Below are 25,846 nucleotides of genomic sequence, written 5' to 3' on the forward strand. Positions count from 1 at the left end.
ATTTTTAAATCTCTATAAATACATTCATCTATAAAATATTGCAGGAGGGCGAGGTTTCATGTAATTCTTTCAGGAAAGAACAAGAAATTCTAGATTAAATAATAAAACAAAAATTTAAAGTGTTTCATAATGAAGAAGTTGCTCTACCCATTCAAATGACAGTCATTTCTTTTTCTCAAATTATGAAGCCAAATTAACAAAAGTTAGAAACAATATTATAAGTATTAGTTACCTTGTGTCCTGGTTAAGATTATCTTTCTTAAGCAATATTCCCAGGAGATTTAATATAATTGAGAAATGTTTTTTTGTAGCTGTAGTTACAGTACTAATCACCGCTCCATCAAACAAGGATGGGGACGAGGAACTAAGACTACTAGATATAAAGTGGTCATGCCTGGAAGACAAAATTTGGATCATCTTTTCATCTCTCATTTTTAAAAAAAAAGGCAATTCCAAAGTTAAGTCAATACACATTTTAAAAAATGTACTCTAGGGACTTCCTTGGTGGCGCAGTGGTTAAGAATCCGCCTGCCAATGCAGGGGTCATGGTTCAATCCCTGGTCGGGGAAGATCCCACATGCCACAGAGCAACTAAGCCCTTGCGCCACAACTACTGAGCCTGCGCTCTAGAGCCTGCGAGCCACAACTACTGAGCCCGAGTGCCACAACTTCTAAAGCCCGTGCTCCGCAACAAGAGAAGCCACTGCAATGAGAAGCCCACTCACAACGAAGAATGGCTCCCGCTCGCCACTAGAGAAAGCCCGCTCACAGCAATGAAGACCCAACACAGCCAAAAATAAATAAATTTATAAAATAAAATAAATTATAAAATAAATGTATACTCTAAAGGACCCATGTTCCCTTTTAAAAAAAAATTTTTTTTTCTTAAGAAGTATATGTAAATACATTACCTGGTACAATGAGAATACAATGTGTAGAGCACTGCATACTGAATGGCAGGGAAGTGAACAGCCAGGTCGCCATGCACAATCATCAGATTCTTACTAAGGAGTGCAAAGACAGTTGGAGACAGCGCCCACATCTGATGACATACAAAAGAAAGTAAACATATGGTTCCTCCAAGACATACAAGAGCATACAAAAAGTTTATCCTTCAAAATATGTCTACACATTTTTAAAAATTAAAATTGACAGATTTAAATTTGGAAACAAGCTAGTACACTAAACCTGGGATCAACAAATACTTCTTGTGAAGATGAGAGTAAATATCTCAGCCTTTGCAGGCCACATGACACCTCTGGTACAATGTCCAACTCCTCAACTCTGCCACTGCAGAGAGAAAAGTTACAGACAAAAAAACAGGAATAAAAGTGGCTATGTTCCAATAAAAATTCTTTACAAAAAGAGGTGATGCTTGGTGATGGTTGCACAATTCTGTGAGTATACTAAAAGCCACTGAATTGCATACTTTAAATGAGTATTATAATGTATGTGAATTATATCTCAATATTTTTTTAAAAAAAGAAAGAAAAAAAAAACACGTAGTGGGCTAGATTTGGTCCATGGACTGTAATTTGCTGATCCTTCGTCTAAACAAAGCCCTTGCACCCTTCAGTGTAGTAGATCGTATTTCCTCAGTTTTCCATGTACTTCAAATGGCAAGTTGCCCTGTCCAGTGAGAAAAAAGGCACACGCTGCCACTCTAAGTCTTTTCCATCCTTCCCTTTCTTTCCATTGCTAAGATACTCCTTTCCATCTGACTGCCCGGTCCCGACTCCCTCTCGTTTCCAGAGTGCAGGATGTAAACCTCAAATCTGAGCACAATGTGAATTTCTCAACAACCAAATTTTAGAATGCAAAGAATGGAAGAGTCTACCGCAGCCTAGCAGTGAGGGAAAGAGCAGCTATGGAGGGACACAGGGCAATCTGATCTAACAATATGGAAAGCATGCAAATATAAACATCAAATCTTGACTCTTCCCTCCCTTCTCTCTTAGACTACATTATCCCCTTAATAGTATCCCATTACTTTTCATTATAAATCATGTTTTTCAATCCTGCAAGGTCCACTAGGAGGGAGAAATATACTAACCACAGCAATAATTATAAATGAAAAGCATGGTCACTTCAAATTTCTTACAGGAAATCTTTATTCTTTTTCCAAAAGAATATATGAATGTTCCCAGAGAAAAGTAGTTAGTCAAAAAATAAGGACCATATGGAAGCACTAACTCTAGTGGGAAGAAGGAAAAGAGTACCAGGGGAAGAAGGGATTGCATATTAAAAGAACTATACAAACTTGCCCTGTGGAAAATGTTGACAATTTTTCTAAAAGCATGCTAGAGTAAATAGGAGAAAGCATTAAAATGCATTTTGTAAAAAATAGAATATAAAAAACTTATCAAGGAAAGCAAGAGCTAAACATAATGGCAAGAAAATATTCCTGTCAGTTTTAATTATCCAGGCATGTCCAAAATATGGCGTTTGATCTATGTGATTCTGCAGACACACTGCCTTGATAGGTAAATGAAATATGTAAACATGCAATAAGAAGAGGCTGAAATGGGATAAAACAAAGACATTACAAGTAAATACTCACCCCAATCAGTGAGTTTTTAGCATTTCCAATTGTAGTCAGAGCACTGAGGTCAAATATAACTACAAATTTTGCATTGTCTACATTGAATACATGATTCTTAAAAGCCTCATGTTTTATTTCGGAACAGGCATCAGGAAGTTGTAGACTATGCAACAGGTTGTTTAGGGCACAAGTCATTTCTCCCAAAATTAATTTATAGGCAGTCTCCAGAACAGGAATATTCTTCAGGCTGAGCACTGCTTGATAAACAGCATGGGCTACAGCAACAACCTTAAAATAAGAATTCAGGAAAGTGATAATTAAATGGAAAGTATATTACTATCTGCATAATGGTGATGCACATCAGTTTAAGACTGATAAATTTACTGTCCAAAACACCAAAGACCTTAATTTTTAAAAAAGCAATTTAGGAAACCTACATAGTATCAGTAAGCATTTTAAAATCTATAAAGCTTTATTTAAAAAAGGGTCCTCTAAATTAAAAATGACAATGTGAAATTTCTTAAAAGTCCTTTTTTTTTTTTCAAGCCAGTATCAAAACACATACAAACACCATTTTATTAAGATAAGTTTTCCTACATCTACTTAGAAAGTCTATAGTGGCTTTGACTGGGAGTCGGTTAAGAAGCTAACAATGAAGTATTATTTACAACATACACATCACATTTTAATAAAACAAATTTAATAAAATCTGAAAAAACTACCTGCATATCACTGATCAAAGTATACAGTATGAAAATCAAATATTAAGTGAATCATTATAATTTCTATATTCTAAATCAAATATTTATCATTTCGATTTCATTTATGTAGCCTACTAAGGAACAGGAGTCAAACCCTTCAATGACCTAAGTTTATCAAGTCTGATCAATGAATCACTTACCTCTTTTTCTTTATGATAACGCAAAAATAGTAGTTTAGATGATGGTATAAATAGTTTTTCTACAAATGATGATGGCAGTTTTGTATTTATCTGTTCAACAATCTAAAAGAATAAAATAAGAAATGAGCTATCAATTCACAAAAGAACATGGAGGAATCTTAAATGCATATTTCTAAGGGAAAAAAAAAACAATATGAAAAGGCTGCATACTGTATGATTCTAACTATATGACACTCTGGAAAAGGCAAAACTATAGGGGCTTCCCTGGTGGCGCAGTGGTTAAGAATCCACCTGCCAGTGCAGGGGACGTGGGTTCGAGCCCTGGTCCGGGAAGATGCCGCCGAGCAACTAAGCCCGTGCGCCACAACTACTGAGCCTGCACTCTAGAGCCCACGAGTCACAACTATTGAGCCCACGTGCCACAACTACTGAAGCCCGCGTGCCTAGAGTCCATGCTCCACAACAAGACAAGCCACCACAATGAGAAGCCCGCGCACAGCAACGAAGACCCAGTGCAGCCAAAAATAAATAAATTAAACCAAACAAACAAACAAACAAAAACTATAGAGACAGTAAAAAGATCAGTGGTTGCCAGCCAGAAGAGGGGAGAGAATAGGTGGAACACAAGGGATTTTTAGGGCAGTGAAACTCTTCTGCATGATACTGTAATGGTGAATACATGGCATTATACATTTGTCAAACCCACAGAATGTGCAATACAGAGAGTGAACCCTAAAGTCAACTATGGACTTTAATTAATAATGATGTCTCAGTTTGGCTCATCAGTTGTAATAAAAGTACCACACTAAAACTAAAGATATTAGTAACAGAGAAAACTATTGGGGGAACAGGTTATATGGGAACTTTGTACATTCTGCTTAATTTTTCTGTAAACCTAAAAACTGCTCTGAAAATTAATCTATTAAAGAAAAAAGTAATATATCTAAGCTATATGTTTAGGCCTTAACATTGTGACATTAAAACGTTTAGATACCGAAATAGTATACATGTATTTACACTTAAACATGGGTTTTTTTTCACATTGGCAAAGGGAAGTGTAACTATGGCAGAAATGTTTAGCAGAATGTCATCTAGAATTTGCTTTGAAATAATCCAGTTGGGGATGCAGGGATGGCAAGGAGGAGGCAGAGCGTAGGAGGCCTAGATGAAACCAGATGGGCCATGTGCTTCTAATTATAGAAACTGAGTATTAAGTATGCAGAGATTCATTATACTACTCTACTTTTTTTTAATATACTTCAAAAGGTCCATAATAAAAGGCGGAGATAGGGGGGATATTTATGATTAAGAAAATAATAAAAACTATCAAAGAAGTTTTCATGTTTCAGAAACAAAACATAACAGGGTCTTTCAAAATAGCTATCAAGTACCTTCTCTACACAGTATTTATCAGGAGTGCTAGATAGTCTCATGTGAAGGATGATATTTCATCGAAATAAAGGATATTTCATCGAAAAAAAAAGTACAGCTACACTGAGATGAGCTCTCAAATACTAAAAGTACACAGATACTAGAGCAAAAACAAACTAGATTATATAGATAAGACTAATTAATGCAAAAAAACACAAACAAACAAGGGCTTAACTTCTTCCGCATCAATTTAAATTTAAGGGCCTGAATAAACATATTAAACAAAAAAGAATTCACATACCAATGTGAGTAAATTCAAGACTGAGATGATATAATCTGTACCACAAGTCCGGCAATTCTCCAGTTGATCTAATCCATATGTAATAACCATGTCACAATGTATAGTCATGCTAGGATCCAAGCTGCCGAGCAAAACACCAACACACTCATTAGCAGCTGTCAACACAGCCTCAGAAAAAAACACCTGGTTTGCAGCCGTCACACATCTCATTACTCTGTACAGAACCTGCAATGGGGAAAACAAGCAGCTTTAAAAAAAACTCATATTCTTCCACAGAGCAAGAAATATTTTCTATTTAATGCAGTTTCTATTGAAAATTAACTGCCTGCCTTGTCAGTAGTCTCTTAATATTCTAGTTCTCAGTGGCTGAATAATAATAAGGTATCTCTGGTACAACACACAAAAAGGATATTGCCTAAGTATTCTAAAGTACTATTGTGAGAGGAATGGAATTTGCCATACTCTATTTCCCTTATACCCAATTCTTATCCCCCCACCAAAGTCACTAAATGGTTGAAGTTCAGAATCTTCATAATAATCATGAAATACACCAGAACTTAGAACAGTAACAGTATTAACAACATGGGAATAACCTGCCGTGAGAATAACTTTCCGTAATCTAGCACTTGGACTTTTAATCAATCTTTTAAAACTAAATATCCAAGATAGCTTTAGCTTATGAAAGTTCATGTACTGATGGTCTCTATGTAAAGATAAATATAAACATTCTCATTCATAACATATAATACCTATTTGAGGATTATGAAAATCTTATCATTTCCAGCCCCAAAAAACCCCAGTAAACTATAGTAGTCAATGTACTACATTTCTAATAAAAATAACTTAGGAAAAAACAAGTACAGAAAAACAGACACAGAAAAGATTGATACAGAAAAATATTTCTCAAATTTTTCTGTAATATTCAACAACCACTACATATAGGGGTTTTTTGTAAACCTGCATATAGATTTAAAAGGCCTAAAAGACCATTTTTGGCAAGGACCTAAAAGACCTTCATAAAAGAGTACATTTAATATAGAACTATCCTGGAAAATGATACATTCCTGTCCTTTTGTTTTATAGATATAAATAAATAGATATAATAAACTGCTTTTATTTCAACACTGACAAAGTCATCAACCACCCATCTTTCAGACAGTAAAAATAAAAATATTAAACCACCTGGATCAGTTTCAAAATATTAACATATTAACATGCTGGTTTTAATTATCTTCAGGACATTTCTGCTCAAATACACAATTAACTTACCAAGAATTACATATATATATAATTAATGTCCTATTTTATCTAGCAAAGTGTTCAACGAAAGTAAATGCTCATAAAAGCTAGAATTTTACACTAGCAGTAAAATTTTAATCATTTAGGTTAAATCTTTTATGACTATCACACAGGTTTCTTCTCCCTTCTTATTCAAGCAGAATATAATGATGGGGGTTCATTTCTCACATTCATTACACTGAACCACTCACTGGACTGTAATACAGTGCAGCTGATGTCTGGGGCTGCTGAAATGTGGCAATCTAGCTACCTCTTATAATTGGTCTCAGGCTATTACATAGTTTAAGTTCTTATATCTTTATATCCTTTGATGTTAGGCTATCAAGTTGTTTCATCCTCTCATGCTTAGAGAAAATTACTTTTCGAGGCCTTCCCTGTTAAGAGTTATTCTTAGTATGTTGAAAAACTAAAAGGAGACACAATAATTTTAAAGCAAAACTCAGTATTATTAAAAAACTAAAGAATAAGATTTTAGAATTCATATTAAAAACAAGAATAAATGAACCTACAGAGAATCTCCTAAAAGAAAAGTTCATAGGCATTTAAAAATTCAGAGTGGACTTTTTTTCATCAGGTTGGGGGGTGAGGGGAGTGAGATATAGAATTCCCTACTTTTCTGGCCATTTAAGAAAGTGGCCAGACACCTACACACATGCTAAACAAATGAGGGATTAATAACATAGCTCACTAGGTAAACAGAAGCATTTAAAAGAAAAGGCAATTTTTGCTGAATGATACTAAAGACTACTAAAACTTACATCTGTTACGTATGCCTCAGTAATTGGAGGACCCCGAATTGGGCTGAAACGTTCCCCAATGCTCCTCACCACAGTACTGAATACCCGGAGAAGCGCTGCCAACTTTGGTAAGGACACGGATGGAGGTGGAACATCTTCATCCACTGACTCCCCAGAGGCCACATGGCTGAGGTCCTAGATGTGAATTCAATAGCATTCTTATTTAAGTAAGACATTGTTTAAAAAACAAAAAACAACTCCCAATTTTTAAATCAATTAGCTTTATAATACATTTTTACAAATAAGGAGGAATTTCGGCTTATGAGAAAAGGAAACATGAATCTAAGTATAAAAGTAGATTTTGCTTCTCTAATTATTTAAATAAGCAAATATTAACCTCAAGAGATTCTTTGAGCCACTCAAGTCAACAGTATACTAAGCCAATATTATTCACATGAAGAGCAAGGGGGTTGGGGGAGTTTAGAGGAGGTTGGTTTAAAAAATTATAAGACCTTAGAAGACCTAGCCTACAGATTTATAAGCTAGCTGAGGAAATTAGACATACTCAAAGGAAAAGATTAGCAAAAAACGGGGTACTACAACCAACATATACCTACACATAATTAAGCACCAAAATAATCAAAGAGAATTCAATCTTAGGGATAGCAAAGGGAAGTCTCTACAAACTAGAATGGGTGGCTTATCAGAAGCAGATCAGCTTTAAAGGTGTGCTAGGAACCAAGACATCCTAGGCATAGGGGTAAAGAAACATGTGGAAGCAAAATATTCCCTCACTTTTCTCTGAAAGGGAGCAGATAGATTGGTAGAGTTAAGAGGCAGATAGATTGGTAGAGTTAAAAGTAGTGAAGTAACTGTTTGCTAGAAGTAGCAAAAGTATAAAGAAAAGATGAAGCTAAATCTTTACGGAAGCCTTGACCACCAAACAAGAATCTTGGTAATTACCAACTGAGTAGGGAAGAAACACTAAGATGGCAGGTTTAAGTCAGGACAGTGGCCAGGAAATCCAAGAACCAATAATAGACACTTCAACAGCAGTATTAAAGGTACCATACTCAAAGGTGGCTGAAGCCAAGCCTTGTCCTCCAAAGCATGATCCAAGATTGCCAATAGAAGTAAGAGAAAAAAGCCTTTAGGGGCTTTTATACAATATCAATTCACCTCTTTCATAACAAAAAATAAGAAACAACTGAAGAAAATGTCTTCAGGAAACTACCAGCCACCAAGATTATTTCAAGCTTTGGGAAATTAGGCCTGCAATTTTTCTATCTTTCTGGTAATTCTGCTGGCAACTTAAAAACATCTAAAAATAATTAAAATATTGCAATGGTCTCATAATTTTTGCTTAAATGTCAGGTGATCTGAATTGTTTTAAAATAAATCTAGCACTGCTTTAGATTTTTGTTTTTGCTTTTTTCTTACCTGAAATTTTAGGAAATAACTTCATTTTTTATATACTCACCTCAGCATATGCCTCCATGTCCTCTAGAAACTGACCAAGAAGAGTGGTAGAAAATGCAAGATCAGCTACCCAGAATGGCTCCAAACTCTGCAACCACCCTAGGAATCATACAAGAAATTTTGGAAGAGTAGAAAAAAATTTTAAGTCCAAGTTAAAAAAATATTTAAGAGAATTCTTTTAAAAGGTATCTGGTTTTCAAGTTGCCCACTCTTGAAACATGCCCTATATCATAAAATTAGGACTGTAAACTGTTTTTCGTTTGTTTGGGGCCATGCTGCGTGCTGCGCGGCTTGCGGGATAATATTTTCCCGACCAGGAACTGAACCCGGGCCCCCGCAATGGAAGCGCAGAGTCCTACGCACTGGACCACCAGGGAATTCCCTGTAAACCGTTTAATATACTAATGATTAACCACTACCTCTTTTAACGCTCCAGAAATGAAAATTCTCCAGAAAGTAAAATATAATCTCATGTCCTTTTTTTTAAATAAGTAGATTCAGTAGCCATACTGTCACTACACACAGGACTTAGACTAAAATGTGCCAATCTATGGCCACCTTGGCTTTCTTCTCCAGGGCCACACGTGGTCACCAAAAGCGTACACTCATCCCCACAGGGGAAATGGGACCACTTGCCAGTGGAATTGAGAGAACTACTCTCACCTGTATATCTTAATTTCAGAAGTTTATTTCACCAAATAAGCTATGAGAAACTACAGCACCTGGAACAAGTTGAAATGTCCAAGTGAGTCATATCAGTCATTCATTTAACACGGAAAAAAAATTTTTTCTTTATCATTTATGACAATCCTCCAAATTAATCCATTTGTTTAATCAATAGAAAAACAATAAATCACGAATATCCAGGATCTTCCTTTCTACCCTTCAGGGTACTGCCACTGTGGTATCTCCTACCAGCACACGCAGCAAATGACTTGAGATAAAGTCCTTACTCACAGGTGCAACACTACAATCTGTATTTACTCTCCCTACCTACTACAAAAGTACACATTTTTCCTTTTAAAAGATAAATTTAGCTAACAAGTAATCTTCACCAAAATATCCTCTGAAGCAATTATTTTTCTTGCATTATCAAAAAAGTAGTGTTAACAGCTGGTCTTTGAGAAACGAACACTCCTTCCCACAATATTTAAATGACTGGTATATGCTGAACGACTCACCAGACACCTGCTGTGTAAGCGAAGGTTTCTGAGTATGATCTATATGCCATCCGACTAATATGTCAACTGTATCCTGGATGGAGACAGAGAAGGGGACTAATCATTTTAAGGTCTTATTGCTATTCCAACCTGTGGAACATTTCAGAGTAAGAGAACCTAGAACATCTTACGTCCCACCTTCTTGACATTATACATTAAAGCGGGGTTGGGAGGGGCAGGGCAGGAGAATAATGGAACTTTCTTTATGACACTGATGAAATATTTCTTTAAGTATTTTAAGGTATTAGTGTTAGCAAGTACAGATGGTATTTTTTATAAAACTACATTATTGCATCATTCAATCCTGGACCTTAAAACCAATTATATACTCAAAGGAGCAGAAACTCTGTTTTCTATCTAATTCCCCAGGTCCTCATACATGCAGCCAATCCCTTACCCCATCATCTGGGAAGAGGGGGCGGGGAACTCACCCTAAAATTAGTGCTGAAAATATGAGGGTAACATCGAGCTACCAAAAGAATGCACTTAACACATTTGCAAAGTAATTCTGGTGTATCCACATTTTCAAGAATGGACTGCAGGCTGGTCATTACAAGCTAAAAAATAAAAGTTACAAACCGTGAACATTTAATAAAACAGGGAGAAAACAAGCAAATTAGGTTCATTATTTAATAGTGACTATAGCCAAAACTGACTATATCAAAGAAAATAAATTCTATAGTTTTAGTTCCCAAAAAAGTTGAAAACATTTCAATCCACTGTTTTCCCCTCATTTAATATCTATTAACATTATTCCTAAGTAACATGTTTACATTGTTCCTAAGTGCTCTCTTCAAAACCATGGGTGTGATTAAAATTTTAAGTAGAAAAACTAAGATGTGCTTGGGAAACTTGTCTTTAAAGTACCAGAATTATTTTCCAATTCAAAACATAGAGCAGATGTTGTACGACTTATACTTTAAGATATTAGTACTTGCTTCAAATTGGAATGATTTAAAGAAGGTTAGCATGGCCCCAACACAAGAATGACACACAGGCTCATGTTACCACTATATATATTTTTAAAATAAATATATGGCATACTACCTATAGAATATTTTGTAGCTAAAATTTTTTTTGTTAAAATCAATTTTTTCCCCAAAAGGAAAGTTCTTCTCTACAAAAGAATGATGTTATAAATATAGAAGAAATGCTACAATTAGAAAACCACCATTTTGCAACAGCCAATGCTATCATCTATACAATGCACAGAATATGAATGAATGCTAAAATCAAGTGAAATATTATGAAAAAATCAAGATATTCAGGAGGTCTCACAGTATCATGCCCACATTACTCACTAATTACAAAGGGAGAAAAATAAGCCTTCACAGTGGAAAGATCTGGTTGGTCATCACCTTAACCAAGTGATGAAACTCTTTATCTAAGAGTTACGTGAACCTGAAGTTATATGCCTGCTAGTGTGATACAGCACTAAGTATGAACCCATGAAGTATTCGTGACCAAAATATTTGAACTGAATCTAAACAGGAAGGAATAATCAGACAAGCCCAAAACATAGAACATTCTACAAAATAAGGGGGACAAAAAAGGGTGCAGAGAATTGTTCTACTTAAGAGGTTAAAGAGGCACACCACCATCTTCAAGAGATTAAAGATTCATCAATACATGAACCTTGATGGGATCCTGGGTTAAGACAAAAGTTATAGACATCTTAGTGGCAGCTGCAAAATTTGAACATGGATTGTCTTATGTGACAAAATTAATTTTCTTAGGTATGATTATAATGTTAATATGAGATTAGCCTTAACCTTAGCAGAGGCATGCTGAAGTATCACAGCATAAGCCATCATGATGTGTGGAATTTATTTTCAAACAGTTCAACAAAAAATCGTGTCTCTGTGTGTGTCTGTGTCTGTGTGTGTGTAGAAACAAAACAACTGCAGCAAAATGTTAATAAGTGACAGATCTAGGTAAAAGATATATGGATGTTTAATGTGCCAGCCCATCTGTTTTCCTGTGGATTTAAAATTTTTCAAAATAAATACTTGGGGAAATGTTCATATTATGAAAACTGTATGCAGAATAAGCCAAATTTGGTGTTATGCTGGTTAGTTACAAATTATTTTCTGCATCTTTTCCAAAGTTTTGTCACAACCTCTATAATCAAATAAAAATAAAATTTTTAAAGACAGAATAGATTTCTCATGTTTTTTTAAAAATAATTAACCAAAATAAAACATACCATGAATTGTTTAATAAAAAAAGCAAATTAAATAAAGATATCAAATATTCTAAAGACACCACATCCTAAATTTTTAAAAACATTAGCTCAACAAAAATTTACTTACTTATAACTTTGCTCAAAATTAAATTGGGAACGATCTTAATAATTCAGATACAGGGACTTCCCTAGTGGTGCAGTGGTTAAGAATCCACCTGCCAATGCAGGGAACACAGGTTTCATCCCTGATCCAGGAAGATCCCACGTGCCGCAGAACAACTAAGCCCATGCGCCACAACTACTGAGCCTGCGCTCTAGAGCCCACGTACCCCCTGCAAACCACAACTACTGAAGCCCGCGCACCTAGAGCCAGTGCTCCTCAACAAGAGAAGCCACTGCAATGAGAAGCCCACGCACCGCAACAAAGAGTAGCCCCCGCTCGCTGCAGCTAGAGAAAGCCCGCGTGCAGCAACGAAGACCCAACACAGCCAAAAAAATAATAATAGTAATTCAGACACACAATTATTTATTTTATATCACTAGGAATAAGAATTTTTGACATATTATCAAAACTTTAGGCCCAAAATAAGTTGTGGTGTTTAGTTTTTATCTCCCTCAAAAAATGTGAAGCCCCCTTCTACGTGGCTTTCCTCATGGAGCTTCTATTTTCAAATCTGTAAATGATTCCAGTACTACGCAAATTCAAAAGAAAGCTTCTAAAAAGCAAAAAGACAAAATTTTTAAAATAACTTACTTTAAATCTACCTTCAGTGTGTATCATTTACTCTAATTCAGAAACTCGAGTTTTATTTACGTCATATATCAATCAGTATATAACCCCTATTCTAAGTTTCCTTTCTTTAAGCTCCCCTTCAAGGATGTGTGTTAAGGACAACTTTCTTCCCAAGCGCATCATCATTCCCCCCAACCCTCCAGAAATTCTTACCTGCATTACGGATGAAAAGGCTTTCTTTTCTCCTACAGTCTCTAGTGCTTTGTAGGTGGCACATAAGTAGAGGAGTTTAACTTCATCTTTTGCAGATGAGCTAAATTTGCTAAAAATCCATTTGAAGATCTTCTCAGCCTCATAGCTCAGAGAAGCACAAAGAAGGCCAAGACAGCAAGCTCCCTCCTGTCTCAACTCCTGAAGCAATTTGCTACTGTGTTTATTTTAATGCAAACAAAACAAAATACACAAAAAGCTTAAGCTTTCAAAGATGACAAGAATGACACATCTTACAACAGAATGTCTTAAATGATTTTATAATTTTTATTCAAACTACACAAAAGGTTGAAATTTTATCCACTTCAAATATTCTCTCTATTCTGTCTCCTGCAATGCCAAAAGTACCTTTGTTAAGACTTTAGATTTCCTTTTATAGAATCAATTATTTACAAACAGTAAGGAAAGGCTTAGAAATACTAAAATTCAGACTTCAAATTCCATCTCAAACTACATTAACAGATTTGCAGAAAAGGGCAGCAACAAGTGATCAGATAAAACACACTATATAATTATATACTTGGTAATATTCAATATGTAAGGACTATAAAATAGGAAATGGTAATAGTTAAATACAGTAAACTTAAAGGACAACACTGATTTAAGTATTATATTAATGAGAAACTATATAAAATAAAACCATCAAAAAGCAGTAAGGTTCGTGATCTGCTGAGATGAGTTTTGGATGCTTTCCAACACTGCAATTCTTTGGGAATCACCATATGAAGAAATGACTGCACACCTTTGGAGAACCCCAGTAGCCTCAGAGGATAGATGGCCTGAATCCACTGTTGCCCAAAGAAGGAAGCTCCCTTTCACCTCTACTCTCTAAGCAGTTTCCAAATGCTCTAGTTTACAAAAGTTAATTGCATTCATTCACACTTGCATTAAGAGTTTACGTCATTCTACAAGTCAATGCTCAATTATTCAGTCATGTTGACAAATTAAAAAGAAGAATGGCTCTCCCTTTCAAGTGGATTCGTTTGTATTCAGTGGTAATTACTGTTTAAATATTTTTACACAAATAAAGATGACAAGAGAACCCAGTTAAACATTAAGTAGATGTTCATAAATGAAGCCAATGGGTTTATCTTCTTGTACACTTTTTAATAGTTTCTAAAAATATATTTTAGTCTTTTAAATTACTTACCTTTCATTAAGCACATCATGTACAGCAACCAAGATATTATCCAATTGTTTAACTAGTACCTTAAAAAAAAACACATTAATAAAAGCTTCAGATTCCTATACTTTTAAGAATAACACTGTGTACTTTCTTTTTTTTTTAACTTGTGTTTCCCTCCAAATTATAACTGGACCACACCTTACTTTTCTTATTATTCCCAGGTCCCAATTATATCATAAGTTAAGAGTGTCATAAGTTTCCTTTCAGACTCTGAAAGAAATTTACCCATAGGAAATATACAGCCATGATCATCAATGGGGGGGAAAAAAAACTTAAAAAGCTTGTTTCATTTACTCTGAAATGCATTTTTAAAACAAAAGATGGATTGATGGATAGAGGAAGAGGTAGAGAGATATATGATACAGTCATACGATAAAAGTGTTAATGACAGAGCTTAGACACTATGATATTCACCGTAAAATTCTCTCAATTTGCTGTGTATTTGAAATTTTTCATAATAAAATGGGGAGGAGGGTTGGAGGAAGCTTGCTTTGAACCAAATGTTATTTGACTCACTATACCATTTCATTAATTTTCTCCTGTTCTATATCAAGTTCTTTTTTAAATTATTTATTTATTTATGGCTGTGTTGGGACTTTGTTGCTGCGTGCGGGCTTTCTCTAGTTGCGGCAAGCGGGGGCTACTCTTCTTTGCTGTGCGCGGGCTTCTCATTGTGGTGGCTTCTCCTGTTGCAAAGTACGGGCTCTAGGCACTCGGGCTTCAGCAGTTCTGGCACGCGGGCTCAGTAGTTGTGGCTCGGAGGCTCTAGAGTGCAGGCTCAGTAGCTGTGGCGCACGGGCTTAGTTGCTCCACGACATGTGGGATGTTCCCAGACCAGAGCTCGAACCCATGTCCCCTGCATTGGCAGGCAGATTCTTAACCACTGCCACCAGGGAAGCCCTATAGCAAGTTCTTAATTTAACATTAGGAGACTTACTTGGAGGGTGAAGAAATTTGTAACTGCTCCTGTATTTTATTTTTTTTGTTGGCCGGGCCACACGGCTTGTGGAATTTCAGCTCCCTGACCAGGGATTGAACCCGGGCCACAGCAGTGAAAGCCCGGAATCCTAACCACTAGGCAATGAGGGAACTCCCTCCTGTACTTTACTCTTTAAAGTGTTTTTCCATTTATTTAGCCCAGGCCACCAAACTTACCCATGAACAAAATATGTACCTCCTACCCCAATTTCACATATGAAAAACAGAGATATTCTGTCCTGGAACACAGAAAAAAAATTCCGAGGACAACAGAATAAATGTGTAAAAGGTCAAAAGCACTTTATTGCAGAAGGAACCAATGTGGATCTAACATTTGTATAGATAAATTATACATTAGGGGCATTAAGTTCTAGACTATCATAATATAGGCCAAATCAATCTGGAATAAGGAATCCCTATTATTTTTCCTTGGAAGCTTTTCCCTTCTTAAAACCACTCTAGGTAACATTATCTACTAAACTATGGAAAAATGAAACTGATCAACATTTCCAAACATACTATACTGACCAGCTTATTTTCTGGTTGCTGAATAAATTCTTTCAACTGCTTTACAGTAGCCAGTCTTCGGTCTCTGTCGTCTTCCCGGGTGATCCTCCGAAGAAGATTCGACAGTCGAGACTCATCAGAATAAGACATCGATCGCTCTGTGAATATAAACATTGAGTATGAATCAGCACAGAAACTTTACAGCCCAAATATTTTAAAGTATATTAAAAATCACAGTCCACCAGACAATAAAAGCTCAATGAATGTAGGTCCTTTAACACTTCTGTTCATCACTATAAACCCAGCCCCAGCAGACTGCGGGCACACAGCAGACCCTCAAAAAGGATACGCAAACACCTCATTCCAGAGGATCAACTGACAGAGAAAAAAGAAAGGCTTAGAAATTATTCTCTTCGAATCTGTTCCAAACTGTTTTCAACATCTAGGTAAAGAGCATAGGTAAGAAACTTCAACAGGTTAGGGATAAAGTCTCTATCAGGCAGAAACAGGGTACATGCTTCTATTTCTCACCTAGGTCTCCCACTGGAGGGGAGCCTCTTGTTCACATCATCATCATTTTCCTAGGACAAAGTTTTGGTGAATGGCAATCACATATTCAGTTCAACAAATGTCTAATTACCACCTGCCATGTGCAAGTATGCTGCCGCAAGGAAAGTGGCAAATCAAAACTTTTCTTCCCTTTTTTTTTTTTCCTTCCCTTTTTTAATGACAAGAACAAGCAGGAGTACTCAAAATGCTGAACACTACTAATAAAGATGGTTTTAAGTACTAAATTTTTCTTTTTAAATTTTCAGCTGCACAATTTATCATTAACCCATGTACATTAACACAAACCACATTAAAGGGTCTGACAGTTTCATTTCTAATGAATGAAAGGAAAATAGATAATAAAAGAAATTACAACATCTGAGAGAAGGAATAAGATTTTTAAAAATCCCTAGCCTATAGAGTATTTTCAGTAAGGATGACTGCTAAAAATGTATTTAGGTTACTAGTCAGGAAATCTAGGCTCTATTTACAATTCTACCCCTAGCAAACTGCATAACTCTGAGCTTGCAAGGGGGATCTAAACTAAATAAGCTTTAGAGTCACTTTCTAACTCTATCATACCTAAATCTAAGACTTCAAACACCGGTGGTTTTTTTTTTTCTTTTTTTTGGCCGCACCACTTGGCATGCAGGATCTTAGTTCCCTGGTCAGGGATTGAACCCGTGCCCCCTGCAATGAAAGCGCAGAGTCCCAACCACTTGACCACGAAGGAAGTCCCTTCAAACACTTTTGAGACAGTATAGGCTTTGACTAGTCATTCCATTTTAGAAAATTTATCGAAATTTTTTTTAAACTGCATGCAAAAAACTATAAACACAAAGATGTTCACCAAGATACACACAACACACACACAAAGCCCTCACTGGGAAAAAACGGTCATGAACTAAATGTCCAAAGAGTAATTATACCCAACAAAGTGTATAAATCAGAAATCTTGATTTCTTAAGCAGCTTTACCAATACAATAAATTTCTCTTTTAGAAAAAAAAAAAATGATCATTACCTTTAATCCTATGAATTTTCGAGACACTTTACCTATAGAGTGAGGTTTGTGTTATAAAGCAAGAAGCAGTAACTGTGTATTTAACTTTAGAAAAGAGCCCAGTCCATGTACACCCCTACCCTCACCCTAGAGTTCAAGGACTTGCTGCAGTAAGAGTCCACTATACATTCAGTATCCACTATAATCAGGAAAATCCTTTCTTTAAAATCTTACCCAGTCTTCTAATCTTATTTTAAGAGAATTCTCCTTTAAAAAGTATTAAAAACCTTCTTGTGGTAATTCATGGTAGGGAACAGTTCACAGGAAAAGGAATGCAAACAATTATCACCTGCACATGTTTCTCAACTCAGTAAGCTAACCAACTCACACAGGTGCAAGGCACTGGTACAGAAAGAGGCATTTAGGAGATGTCTCAGCAGAGGCTTGTGTGATTGTCCCCAGTTTACCCAGCCTTACCCTGTGATTTCCTCATGTCTTTGATGGCTAACGCACGACTGCCATGCTGAATACTGGTGAACTCAGGGCTGGTCACATTGTTAACTCTCAGCTCTTGCCCCAACGACTTCCGACCATAAGTATTTTCCCCAGATCCTCCATTGACACTGTAGCCACCTAAAAACAGCAACATTTACATTATTTCAATAGGGCTCTTTGTTTCACTCAATCAATTCCTGATAGTTCAGGTTCTTCTGACCCAATCTGCAGTTCAACCAGCCTTGGCTTCTACTCTTTCCCTGTGATGCATGCATTGATTTCATTTTGTTATCTTCAGTGGAAGATAAGAAGAGAAATGGAAACTAAATCAACTCAGATTTTGTACTTTAAAACTTTTCAGAAGTCTAGAGGAGAGACAGTAGTCAGGAAAGCCTTAGTGATAATATTGCATTTTGGGGGCAAGGAAACTGCATTTATGTATTGCGTGTGTGAAAAGTACATTTAAATTTTTTTTTAATTAAGGGGGTAAACTTAAGAAGTTTCAAGAACAGCACTGTGTGTAATATTTATATTTTAAACATATTAGAAGAGAGAGGTGAGGGAGCGAGAGACAGGCAAGGAGGAAGACAGGGAGAGGTAGCTAGGTTAAAAAAAACAAACGCACAAAAAACATGCCTCTAGCAGCAAGGAAATATATATACCCTTTTCGTCATTCTGTATGTCAGCATGGATTCTGGTATCATCGTGCCTTTGCCGAGACACCACAGCTGAATTTGAAGGTTGCAGTCCATAAGAGGAAGACCCACCCCTATCTCTGGATGAAGAATATTTTAAATTATCTGGGTCGGCTGATGCACTATCAGTTCTGCAAAGAGAGAAAAGTATATAAGGTTACAACTTTAAACAAACATTTTGATAACCCAAATCATAAATCTTTCTTTCATACATGCCTCTCTCCTCATTACTATTATACATAAGCATTCCAATGTGTAATAAGAAGTCTTTCAACTGGGAAGGGATTGTCAATGGATGAAATACCAGCTTTTCAGCCCCTCCTGCTATCTAAAGACCCATACAGAAATATAAATAACTACCAGGACTAGGGTGGCCAACGCAAACCTTAACAGGTTTTAGCACTGAAAGTTCCATGTCTTAAGTACTCCCTCAGTCCCAGGCAAACTGAGACAGTTGGTCACCCTGGTCCCAGGATTCTTTTCACATGACTTGATAAAAGGAATAGTTCTTCCTAAATCTCCTCCTCCCAGAACAGGGTTTTAACCAGTGGAAAAATTACAATCTTCCCAGTCATAAAAATAAAAAAAACACTGGCAACATATCAGGCAGGGGCAATGTGTTACCAAATTATTTTTAAAGTACTGCCTCATGGCAATGTGGCTCTCTCCCTCTCTCACCTAAATTTGTAACTTGACTATTTGGTGGGAAAATAAATTATAGAATGAAATTTGAAAGCAAGCTCAATAGGATATTAGGAAAGAACACATTAGCTGCAAAGATTGTTTTAATGTATGGCAATACTGAGGACTTCACTGAAGATTCCTCATATAAAGAATATCTATTAAAATTATTAAAAATGAGGAAAATAAAAGCAAGGTGTCAGGAATCCAATAAAGCTGAAGGTTGCAGTCCACAATCTATTTAAAATTCAAGTACCGCCTAGAATAATCCGAGATACCTGATATTAACAAGCTGCTCAGCCCCAGGATAAAATTAGTACCCTTATCTAAGGATCATCTCTATGCCTCAATGTCCCCATCAGTAAAATAGGGAGCTAAACTTTATAATTTCTCATGAGCCTTATTCTTCCATCAACCATAAGGTATCAAGAATAAAAAAACATGGGCTTCCCTGGTGGCGCAGTGGTTGGGAGTCCGCCTGCCAATGCAGGGGACACGGGTTCGTGCCCCGGTTCGGGAGGATCCCGCGTGCCGCGAAGCGGCTGGGCCCGTGAGCCGTGGCCACTGGGCCTGCGCATCCGGAGCCTGTGCTCCGCAACAGGAGAGGCCACAACAGTGAGGGGCCCGTGTACCGCAAAAAAAAAAAAAAAAGAAAGAAAGAAAACACTAACTACCCTATGGCAGCATATGAAAAATACCAAGAAAAAAGTTCCTCTGCTATTGATATTTCTTCTGAGAGGAACAACCTTCTGGAAAAAAATCACTTTTATGATACTTACTAAAACACCTGCTGCACCCATAATTATCTGGAAAAGTTAAGGACACTGGCAAGAGCAGAAACTGAGCTATTCCTCAACCCCCATGGCCCTCCCCTATGTGTAAAAAAAAGTGTCTGTGTATTTCATTTCGAGTTTATCATCCTTTCGTTGCCCCCCCAAGAACACTAAATATGAAAAGGTGCACAGGCTCAGACACCCTGATCTGTACCTACTGCAATCACTGTTAATACAGAATGTAGACAAATAGGTTCAATTAAACTTGGATACCTATGTGGCACCAATCTAAATTATTCCTGAAGGCTCTCAATCTGAAACTTGATAAAAATCCATAACCCTAGCATACTATGCATATAACTAAGGTTCCATAGTGAAGTATCTTCTTCAAACATTCAGAGTTCACTTGTTGACAAAGCTCAGAACTTCCAACATATGAAAAATAAAATCTATGGAATTTCAAAAAAAATGTATTAGGATATTTTCTAAGTATACTAAGTATAAGCATTTAAATACCTTTACCACTAAATGGAGCATGAGAACTTTTTAAAACTAACATAATGATCTACCCCCATGTATCTAAAATAGCACACTAAATGAGCACCTATAATAAACCATAACATATCATTAATTTCTAAAAGGGAACTGAAAAATAAAAGAGGACTTATGAGCTTTTCTGGCAGATTTTGAACCTGTCTATACGTATAGCATCTAACACAACCTAGAAAAGGAAGCTGTTAGTAAATGAATGAATAAAATAATTCTAAAACATCAAGATAACTTAAGTCTATCAATATTTAAATGAATATCTAAATAATCTGAATTTCTAATTTTCATTATGCTTATGCATCACATATATACTCTTACCATTGAGAGTTAAATATTTGTATCTTTTTCTGGTGACATACCAGTAAACACAAGGCAATAGCGAATATGGGTTAAAAAAAGATCTGGGCTCAAATCCCAGCTCTAGCACTGAAAAGGTATGTGTGACTGCACAAGGAACTTAATTTCCAAGCCTCAGTTGTCTTTTGCATAAAATGGGGATAATACCTATCTATTATGTAATGTTATTGTGAGGCTTAAGAAAGATAAGTTCTTAAGAAATACTTAGCTTTTAAGGTACACTTGAAGTTATTATGACCATAATAGTAAATATACTTAAGGTTTTCAGTCTAAACAAATAAATATAAATAGTTCATAAACATATGAATATGATCAAAACAAGTTTTTATACTCAACATACAATAGCTGATTTTAACTTCTTCACTGAAGAAATTAAGCAATCTACTGCTACCAACAAATCCATTGCTAACTAGGAAGCACTGATTTCAAACTAAACTGAAAAAAAACAGGAACAACCTCCCAATTTGTTAGAAATACGTTTTTAAATCTCATTAGTAATAAACACCAAGTTTTTTTTTTTTTTTTTTTTCAGAATTTGGGTTTTCAGAAATATAGCAAAAAATTCACTAGGGTAGAACTACTGTCTCAGAACTGTCTAAAAACTCCCTGGTTGCTAAGTTCTTTCAATACGAACTGATCAAAATATTTCTAACCAGAATTCAAGTTATAGGTATTCTGAACCCAAAAGCACAAAATAGTTCAGCATTTATATGAAATCTCTATTTTTATAATATCTAGACAGCTTAGTTCTCAAAAAGTCAATATCAGGCAGTTAGCACCAACAAGATCATCCCAGTCCAATAAATAGAAAACTGTTAAGAACGGAAATGAGCACTTAAAATGAGGCAATCAAAGGCACAAAATAGAAAATGCAGATTTGAACTCAAAGAGGCAGGCATAAATGTTAAGCTAGTTATAAGGGCTGAAAAAGCTATCATCTGCCAGAATTAGTGTCTCAATTTAGTGATAAAAAGAAAATGTATCTGTTAAGACTAAGTATCCTAGCAAGAATCCAAAAATACCTCCACAGCCCCTTTAATACTCTAAAAATATTATGGAGAGAGAGAGGGAAAAAAAAGAAATGCATAAATTCCCCAAAATGATTAAACTGAAGTTAAAGCCTGATGTACATGCCACATGAGAGGTAAGTTTCTAAAGCTCATACCTCAAAAATCGCATACTGTATAATATGGAGCCTTTGTGATGTTTTTGCATCAAGTCAATCTGTAAGACAGTAGTTACAATATTAGTGAAGACAGTGGGTTAAAACATTTGTTGTTCAAACATGAAGCAAATATCATTTATGGGTTAGGTGCTTTTAATTGCACTATGGCCCTCTAGGGTTCATATGTTGAAGCAAAAACTGAGATGGCACATGCCACTCTATGCCTTAGAGAACAGAGGCTTAAGGTGGCAACAAAAAAATTTTTAGTACAAAAGAATTTAAATGTTAACTATAACATACAAATCACATGCAAATATAGTTACCGCTCATTTTAGTCACCTATTCTCAATATACAGAAAATGTAATAAATCTGAGAGGTTATTCATTTTCAATGACCCAAGCCCTCAGACCTCACGTCAACAACCTACCACGTGTTAGGGGATAGTTAAGTATCTCCTGGCTAAGTGTGGTCTTGTGGTCCAGTTCTTAAGGGGGAAAAGTCAGCCAGGAAATGTGAAGTCAGGGAATTCCCTATCAGAAAACATTTCCATAAAGCACCCGGAAATGACTTGATGCAAACACCACACCTAGTGGTGCCACCGGAATAAGCATCATATTGCTTCAAGTTGTTTTTAACTAGGCTTATTAAGGGATTTTGTTCTCATGGTGAGATCTAATTTGTAATGGATATCAACTAGGAAATGATATTTGCACTAAAGCCAATGAGGTGGGAATGCATTTATTCTCTAAAGCAATGGTACTCAAAGATGCATAGCATCACTGTCACAAAGCAGTTGTAGGATATGCTGTGAGTTTTTCATACTAACAGCTAATACCACTAAAACTGATTTACTTTTTAAAAATAAATTCAAGGGCTTCCCTGATGGCGCAGTGGTTGAGAGCCCGCCTGCCGATGCAGGGGACACGGGTTCGTGCCCCAGTCCGGGAAGATCCCACATGCTGCAGAGGGGCTGGGCCCGTGAGCCATGGCCGCTGGGCCTGCGCGTCCGGAGCCTGTGCTCCGCAACGGGAGAGGCCCGCGAACCTCAAAAATACATAAATAAATAAATAAATTCAAGGTTATCTCTGTGATATCTCTTACTCACCTGGATTCAGACATACTTTCAAAAAAGTATAAGAGAAAAGGTGAAACTATGCATAACTCTGAGGCTTGTGTACTTTCACATTAGAGACATTGCTCTAAAATATGAGTCTATGGCTAAAAAATTCACTTGGGAGGCTCAGGGACTTCATTATATGAAACTGTTTCCACAGGAGAAAACAGTAAGTTCAAATTTAATATAACAGAATTGAACCATCATGCCAAAATTATAAGTTTACCTCAATTTTACTATAAATATTAACAGCTAGTATTTCTTAATGAAACTTCCTTAGCTACTTAAGTATTAAGTGTCTACGATACCAAACCCATACAATTTATGGGTTCTTTATTACCAACGTTTAATTATCAATCAAACATCAACTAATTAGTTTCTGCAGCCTCAAAATATAAAAATATATTTAACGATTGTTGTAAAACTGTAAAGAATTTTACCTTGCCCAAAGAGAGATCTGGACTTAACCCTTGGCTTCTGGAAGGTAATCTCTAAACTCTTGGAATATAATGCCTAATAAGAGTGCCCTTGGGTTTCCCCCGTGGCACAGTGGTTAAGAATCTGCCTGCCAATGCAGGGGACACGGGTTCGAGCCCTGGTCCGGGAAGATCCCACATGCTGTGGAGCAACTAAGCCCGTGCGCCACAACTGCTGAGCCTGCGCTCCAGAGCCCACAAGCCACAACTACTGAAGCCCATGAGCCTAGAGCCCGTGCTCCGCAGCTAGAGAAACCACTGCAATGAGAAGCCCGCGCATCCCAACGAAGAGGAACCCCTACTCGCTGCAACTAGAGAAAGCCCGCAGGCAGCAATGAAGACCCAAAAGAGCCAAAAATAAATAAATAATTTTTTTTAAAAAAAAGTGCCCTTGTCCACCTGGGAACTTTGGGTCACACTAGAAAGTATAACAATGTGATCTATGCATGGTGGGGCCTTTGAGTCACACGGATCAACTCAACCGCTAGTAGGGCTGGAAACTAAGTTCGTGCATGTGGGCAGTCAATGATGGAGCCCAAATAAGAACTCTGGACACCAAGGCTGGGCTGGGCTTCCATGGCTGGTAATACTCCATACGTATTATCACCCATCAATACCAGGAAAGTAACACTGCTCACTACTCCACGGGGAGAAGCTCCACATTTGGAACTGTCGTAAACTCTACCCTATGCACCTTTACCCTTGGTTGATTTTAATCTGTATCCTATAGCTGTAATAAACTGTAACCATGAGTATAACAGCTTTCAATAAGTCCTATAAGTCCTTCCGGTGAATTATCCAACCCAGGAATGGTCTTGGGGACCCCCAAACTTGCAACTATCAGAAGTAAGGGTGGTCTTACAGACATGCTCTAACTCTGCACCTATATGACTGAATATACTCTAACCCAAAATTTAAAGGGTTGTAAATTGTTTTTATATAATATCTTTAAGCAAAACATAGAAAAGATTCAACTTCAGTATAGTTTATATTCCTCCCAAGGAATCTCAAACAGCCTCTATTGACAGATCTCTAATCATATTAACCACAAAGGACAAACAAAGTAACTAGGAGGGTACTACATTAGATTTTAAACTTTGCTTCATGTGCACAAGTGTCTTCAGTGTAAAGGCTGGTGAATACACCACTCCCATGTAGTTCCCTATCACTGAGTCTTCAATGCTGCCCGTGACTCCCTAGCCAGGGTTTTCTGCTTTCCAAAACAGCTTTCAAACTTTCTGCACTTTTCTCCTTCCCCCAGCACTACCACTGATAACCTTACAGATTCTTGCTATATTAGAAATACAAGTTTTTCTACAGCACTCTGAATAGTAAGAACTAAATTCTGAGCTCATAATAAAGTCTGGTAGGCAACCTCCCCAAGCAGTTTACATACATTTATCACCTCATTTAATCTTCAACATAATCCTATTGTGATTACTGAAGATGGTAAGTTACCTTCTTACAGATGAGGTAACAAAGATTCCATAACTTACCTAAAGCAGCACAGCTAATTAAAGGCAGAGCAAGAACTCAAACTCAGTTCTAACTTTCAAGTTCTTCAACACTCCACCACTGCCTGCCAACCTCCTTCCAGCAATCTACAAATTTACCTATGTCTGCACACAGAACATTTCTTCCCATCACACTCACATAATGGAACAACTAAACCTCCTATCTGCAGTAACCCTTTGGATTCGTACATTCCCCTACCTTCTGGAGTATGCCTTGCATCTCTGACTTTCCCAATGCTCATCACAACATCAACATATAAACACATTCAGGTCTTTCCTCTAAAAAAACAAAAACAAAAACCTTAATTCTCTTTCTCCTTCTAAAGTTAATTGTCTAGATAGATTCTTCACAGCCAAACCTCTTGAAAATTTCTTTTCCTTGCCTTCTCTCACTTTCCAACTCACTGTAACCAGGGTCCCACCCTCCGCACTCCACAGAAACTGCTCCTGCCCCAGTAGCAACCGCCACTGGTGGCTTACTTGTCTCTAAAATCCCACAAGCCCTCTTCAGTTCTTCTTGCTCAATGCCCCCAATGACTTGCTTTGCTTTTGACAACTCTCTACTACTCACACTTTCTCAATACCACTCTAAAGGTTTTTTTAGTAACTTTAATTCCAGTGATTCTCTCTACTTTTTTCCAATCCAAGTACCTTCTTTCTTCTTAACTTCCTTCTTTAACCAGTTTTTCATGGTTTATCATTTCAATAACTCTTGCCAATTCCCTTAACCTGCCTTAACATTTCCCTCACACCAATCTGGCAAAAT

At 36.7% G+C, this 25,846-nt stretch overlaps 1 protein-coding gene and 1 non-coding gene across 5 annotated transcripts in view; one reads left to right on the plus strand and one right to left on the minus strand.

Annotated features, from left to right (window-relative positions):
- Positions 1-25,846, minus strand: part of SMG1 (SMG1 nonsense mediated mRNA decay associated PI3K related kinase) — a 97,604-nt gene that overhangs the window by 53,919 nt on the left and 17,839 nt on the right. For 2 of the 4 annotated variants that reach the window (XM_027098125.1, XM_027098123.1), the window contains exons 2-15: positions 18,418-18,581; positions 17,738-17,893; positions 15,731-15,867; positions 14,189-14,247; positions 12,982-13,195; positions 10,282-10,407; positions 9,812-9,884; positions 8,632-8,729; positions 7,173-7,346; positions 5,116-5,340; positions 3,444-3,545; positions 2,561-2,830; positions 912-1,042; positions 233-394 (exon numbers count right to left, since the gene is read on the minus strand). In XM_027098125.1, the coding sequence (XP_026953926.1) occupies positions 233-394; positions 912-1,042; positions 2,561-2,830; positions 3,444-3,545; positions 5,116-5,340; positions 7,173-7,346; positions 8,632-8,729; positions 9,812-9,884; positions 10,282-10,407; positions 12,982-13,195; positions 14,189-14,247; positions 15,731-15,867; positions 17,738-17,893; positions 18,418-18,581 (2,091 nt within the window). Of the gene's footprint in view, positions 1-232; positions 395-911; positions 1,043-2,560; positions 2,831-3,443; positions 3,546-5,115; positions 5,341-7,172; positions 7,347-8,631; positions 8,730-9,811; positions 9,885-10,281; positions 10,408-12,981; positions 13,196-14,188; positions 14,248-15,730; positions 15,868-17,737; positions 17,894-18,417; positions 18,582-21,975; positions 22,035-25,846 lie in introns of all 4 variants that reach the window. The other 2 variants (XM_027098126.1, XM_027098124.1) reach the window with 2 other exon arrangements.
- Positions 10,766-10,874, plus strand: LOC113615589 (U6 spliceosomal RNA). Its single transcript, XR_003431058.1, has one exon. It is a non-coding gene; the product is annotated as a U6 spliceosomal RNA (small nuclear RNA).

Source organism: Aethalodelphis obliquidens, unplaced genomic scaffold, assembly GCF_003676395.1.
Source record: "Aethalodelphis obliquidens isolate GAN/ISIS:26980383/991018 unplaced genomic scaffold, ASM367639v1 scaffold120, whole genome shotgun sequence".
NCBI lineage: Eukaryota > Metazoa > Chordata > Mammalia > Artiodactyla > Delphinidae > Aethalodelphis > Aethalodelphis obliquidens.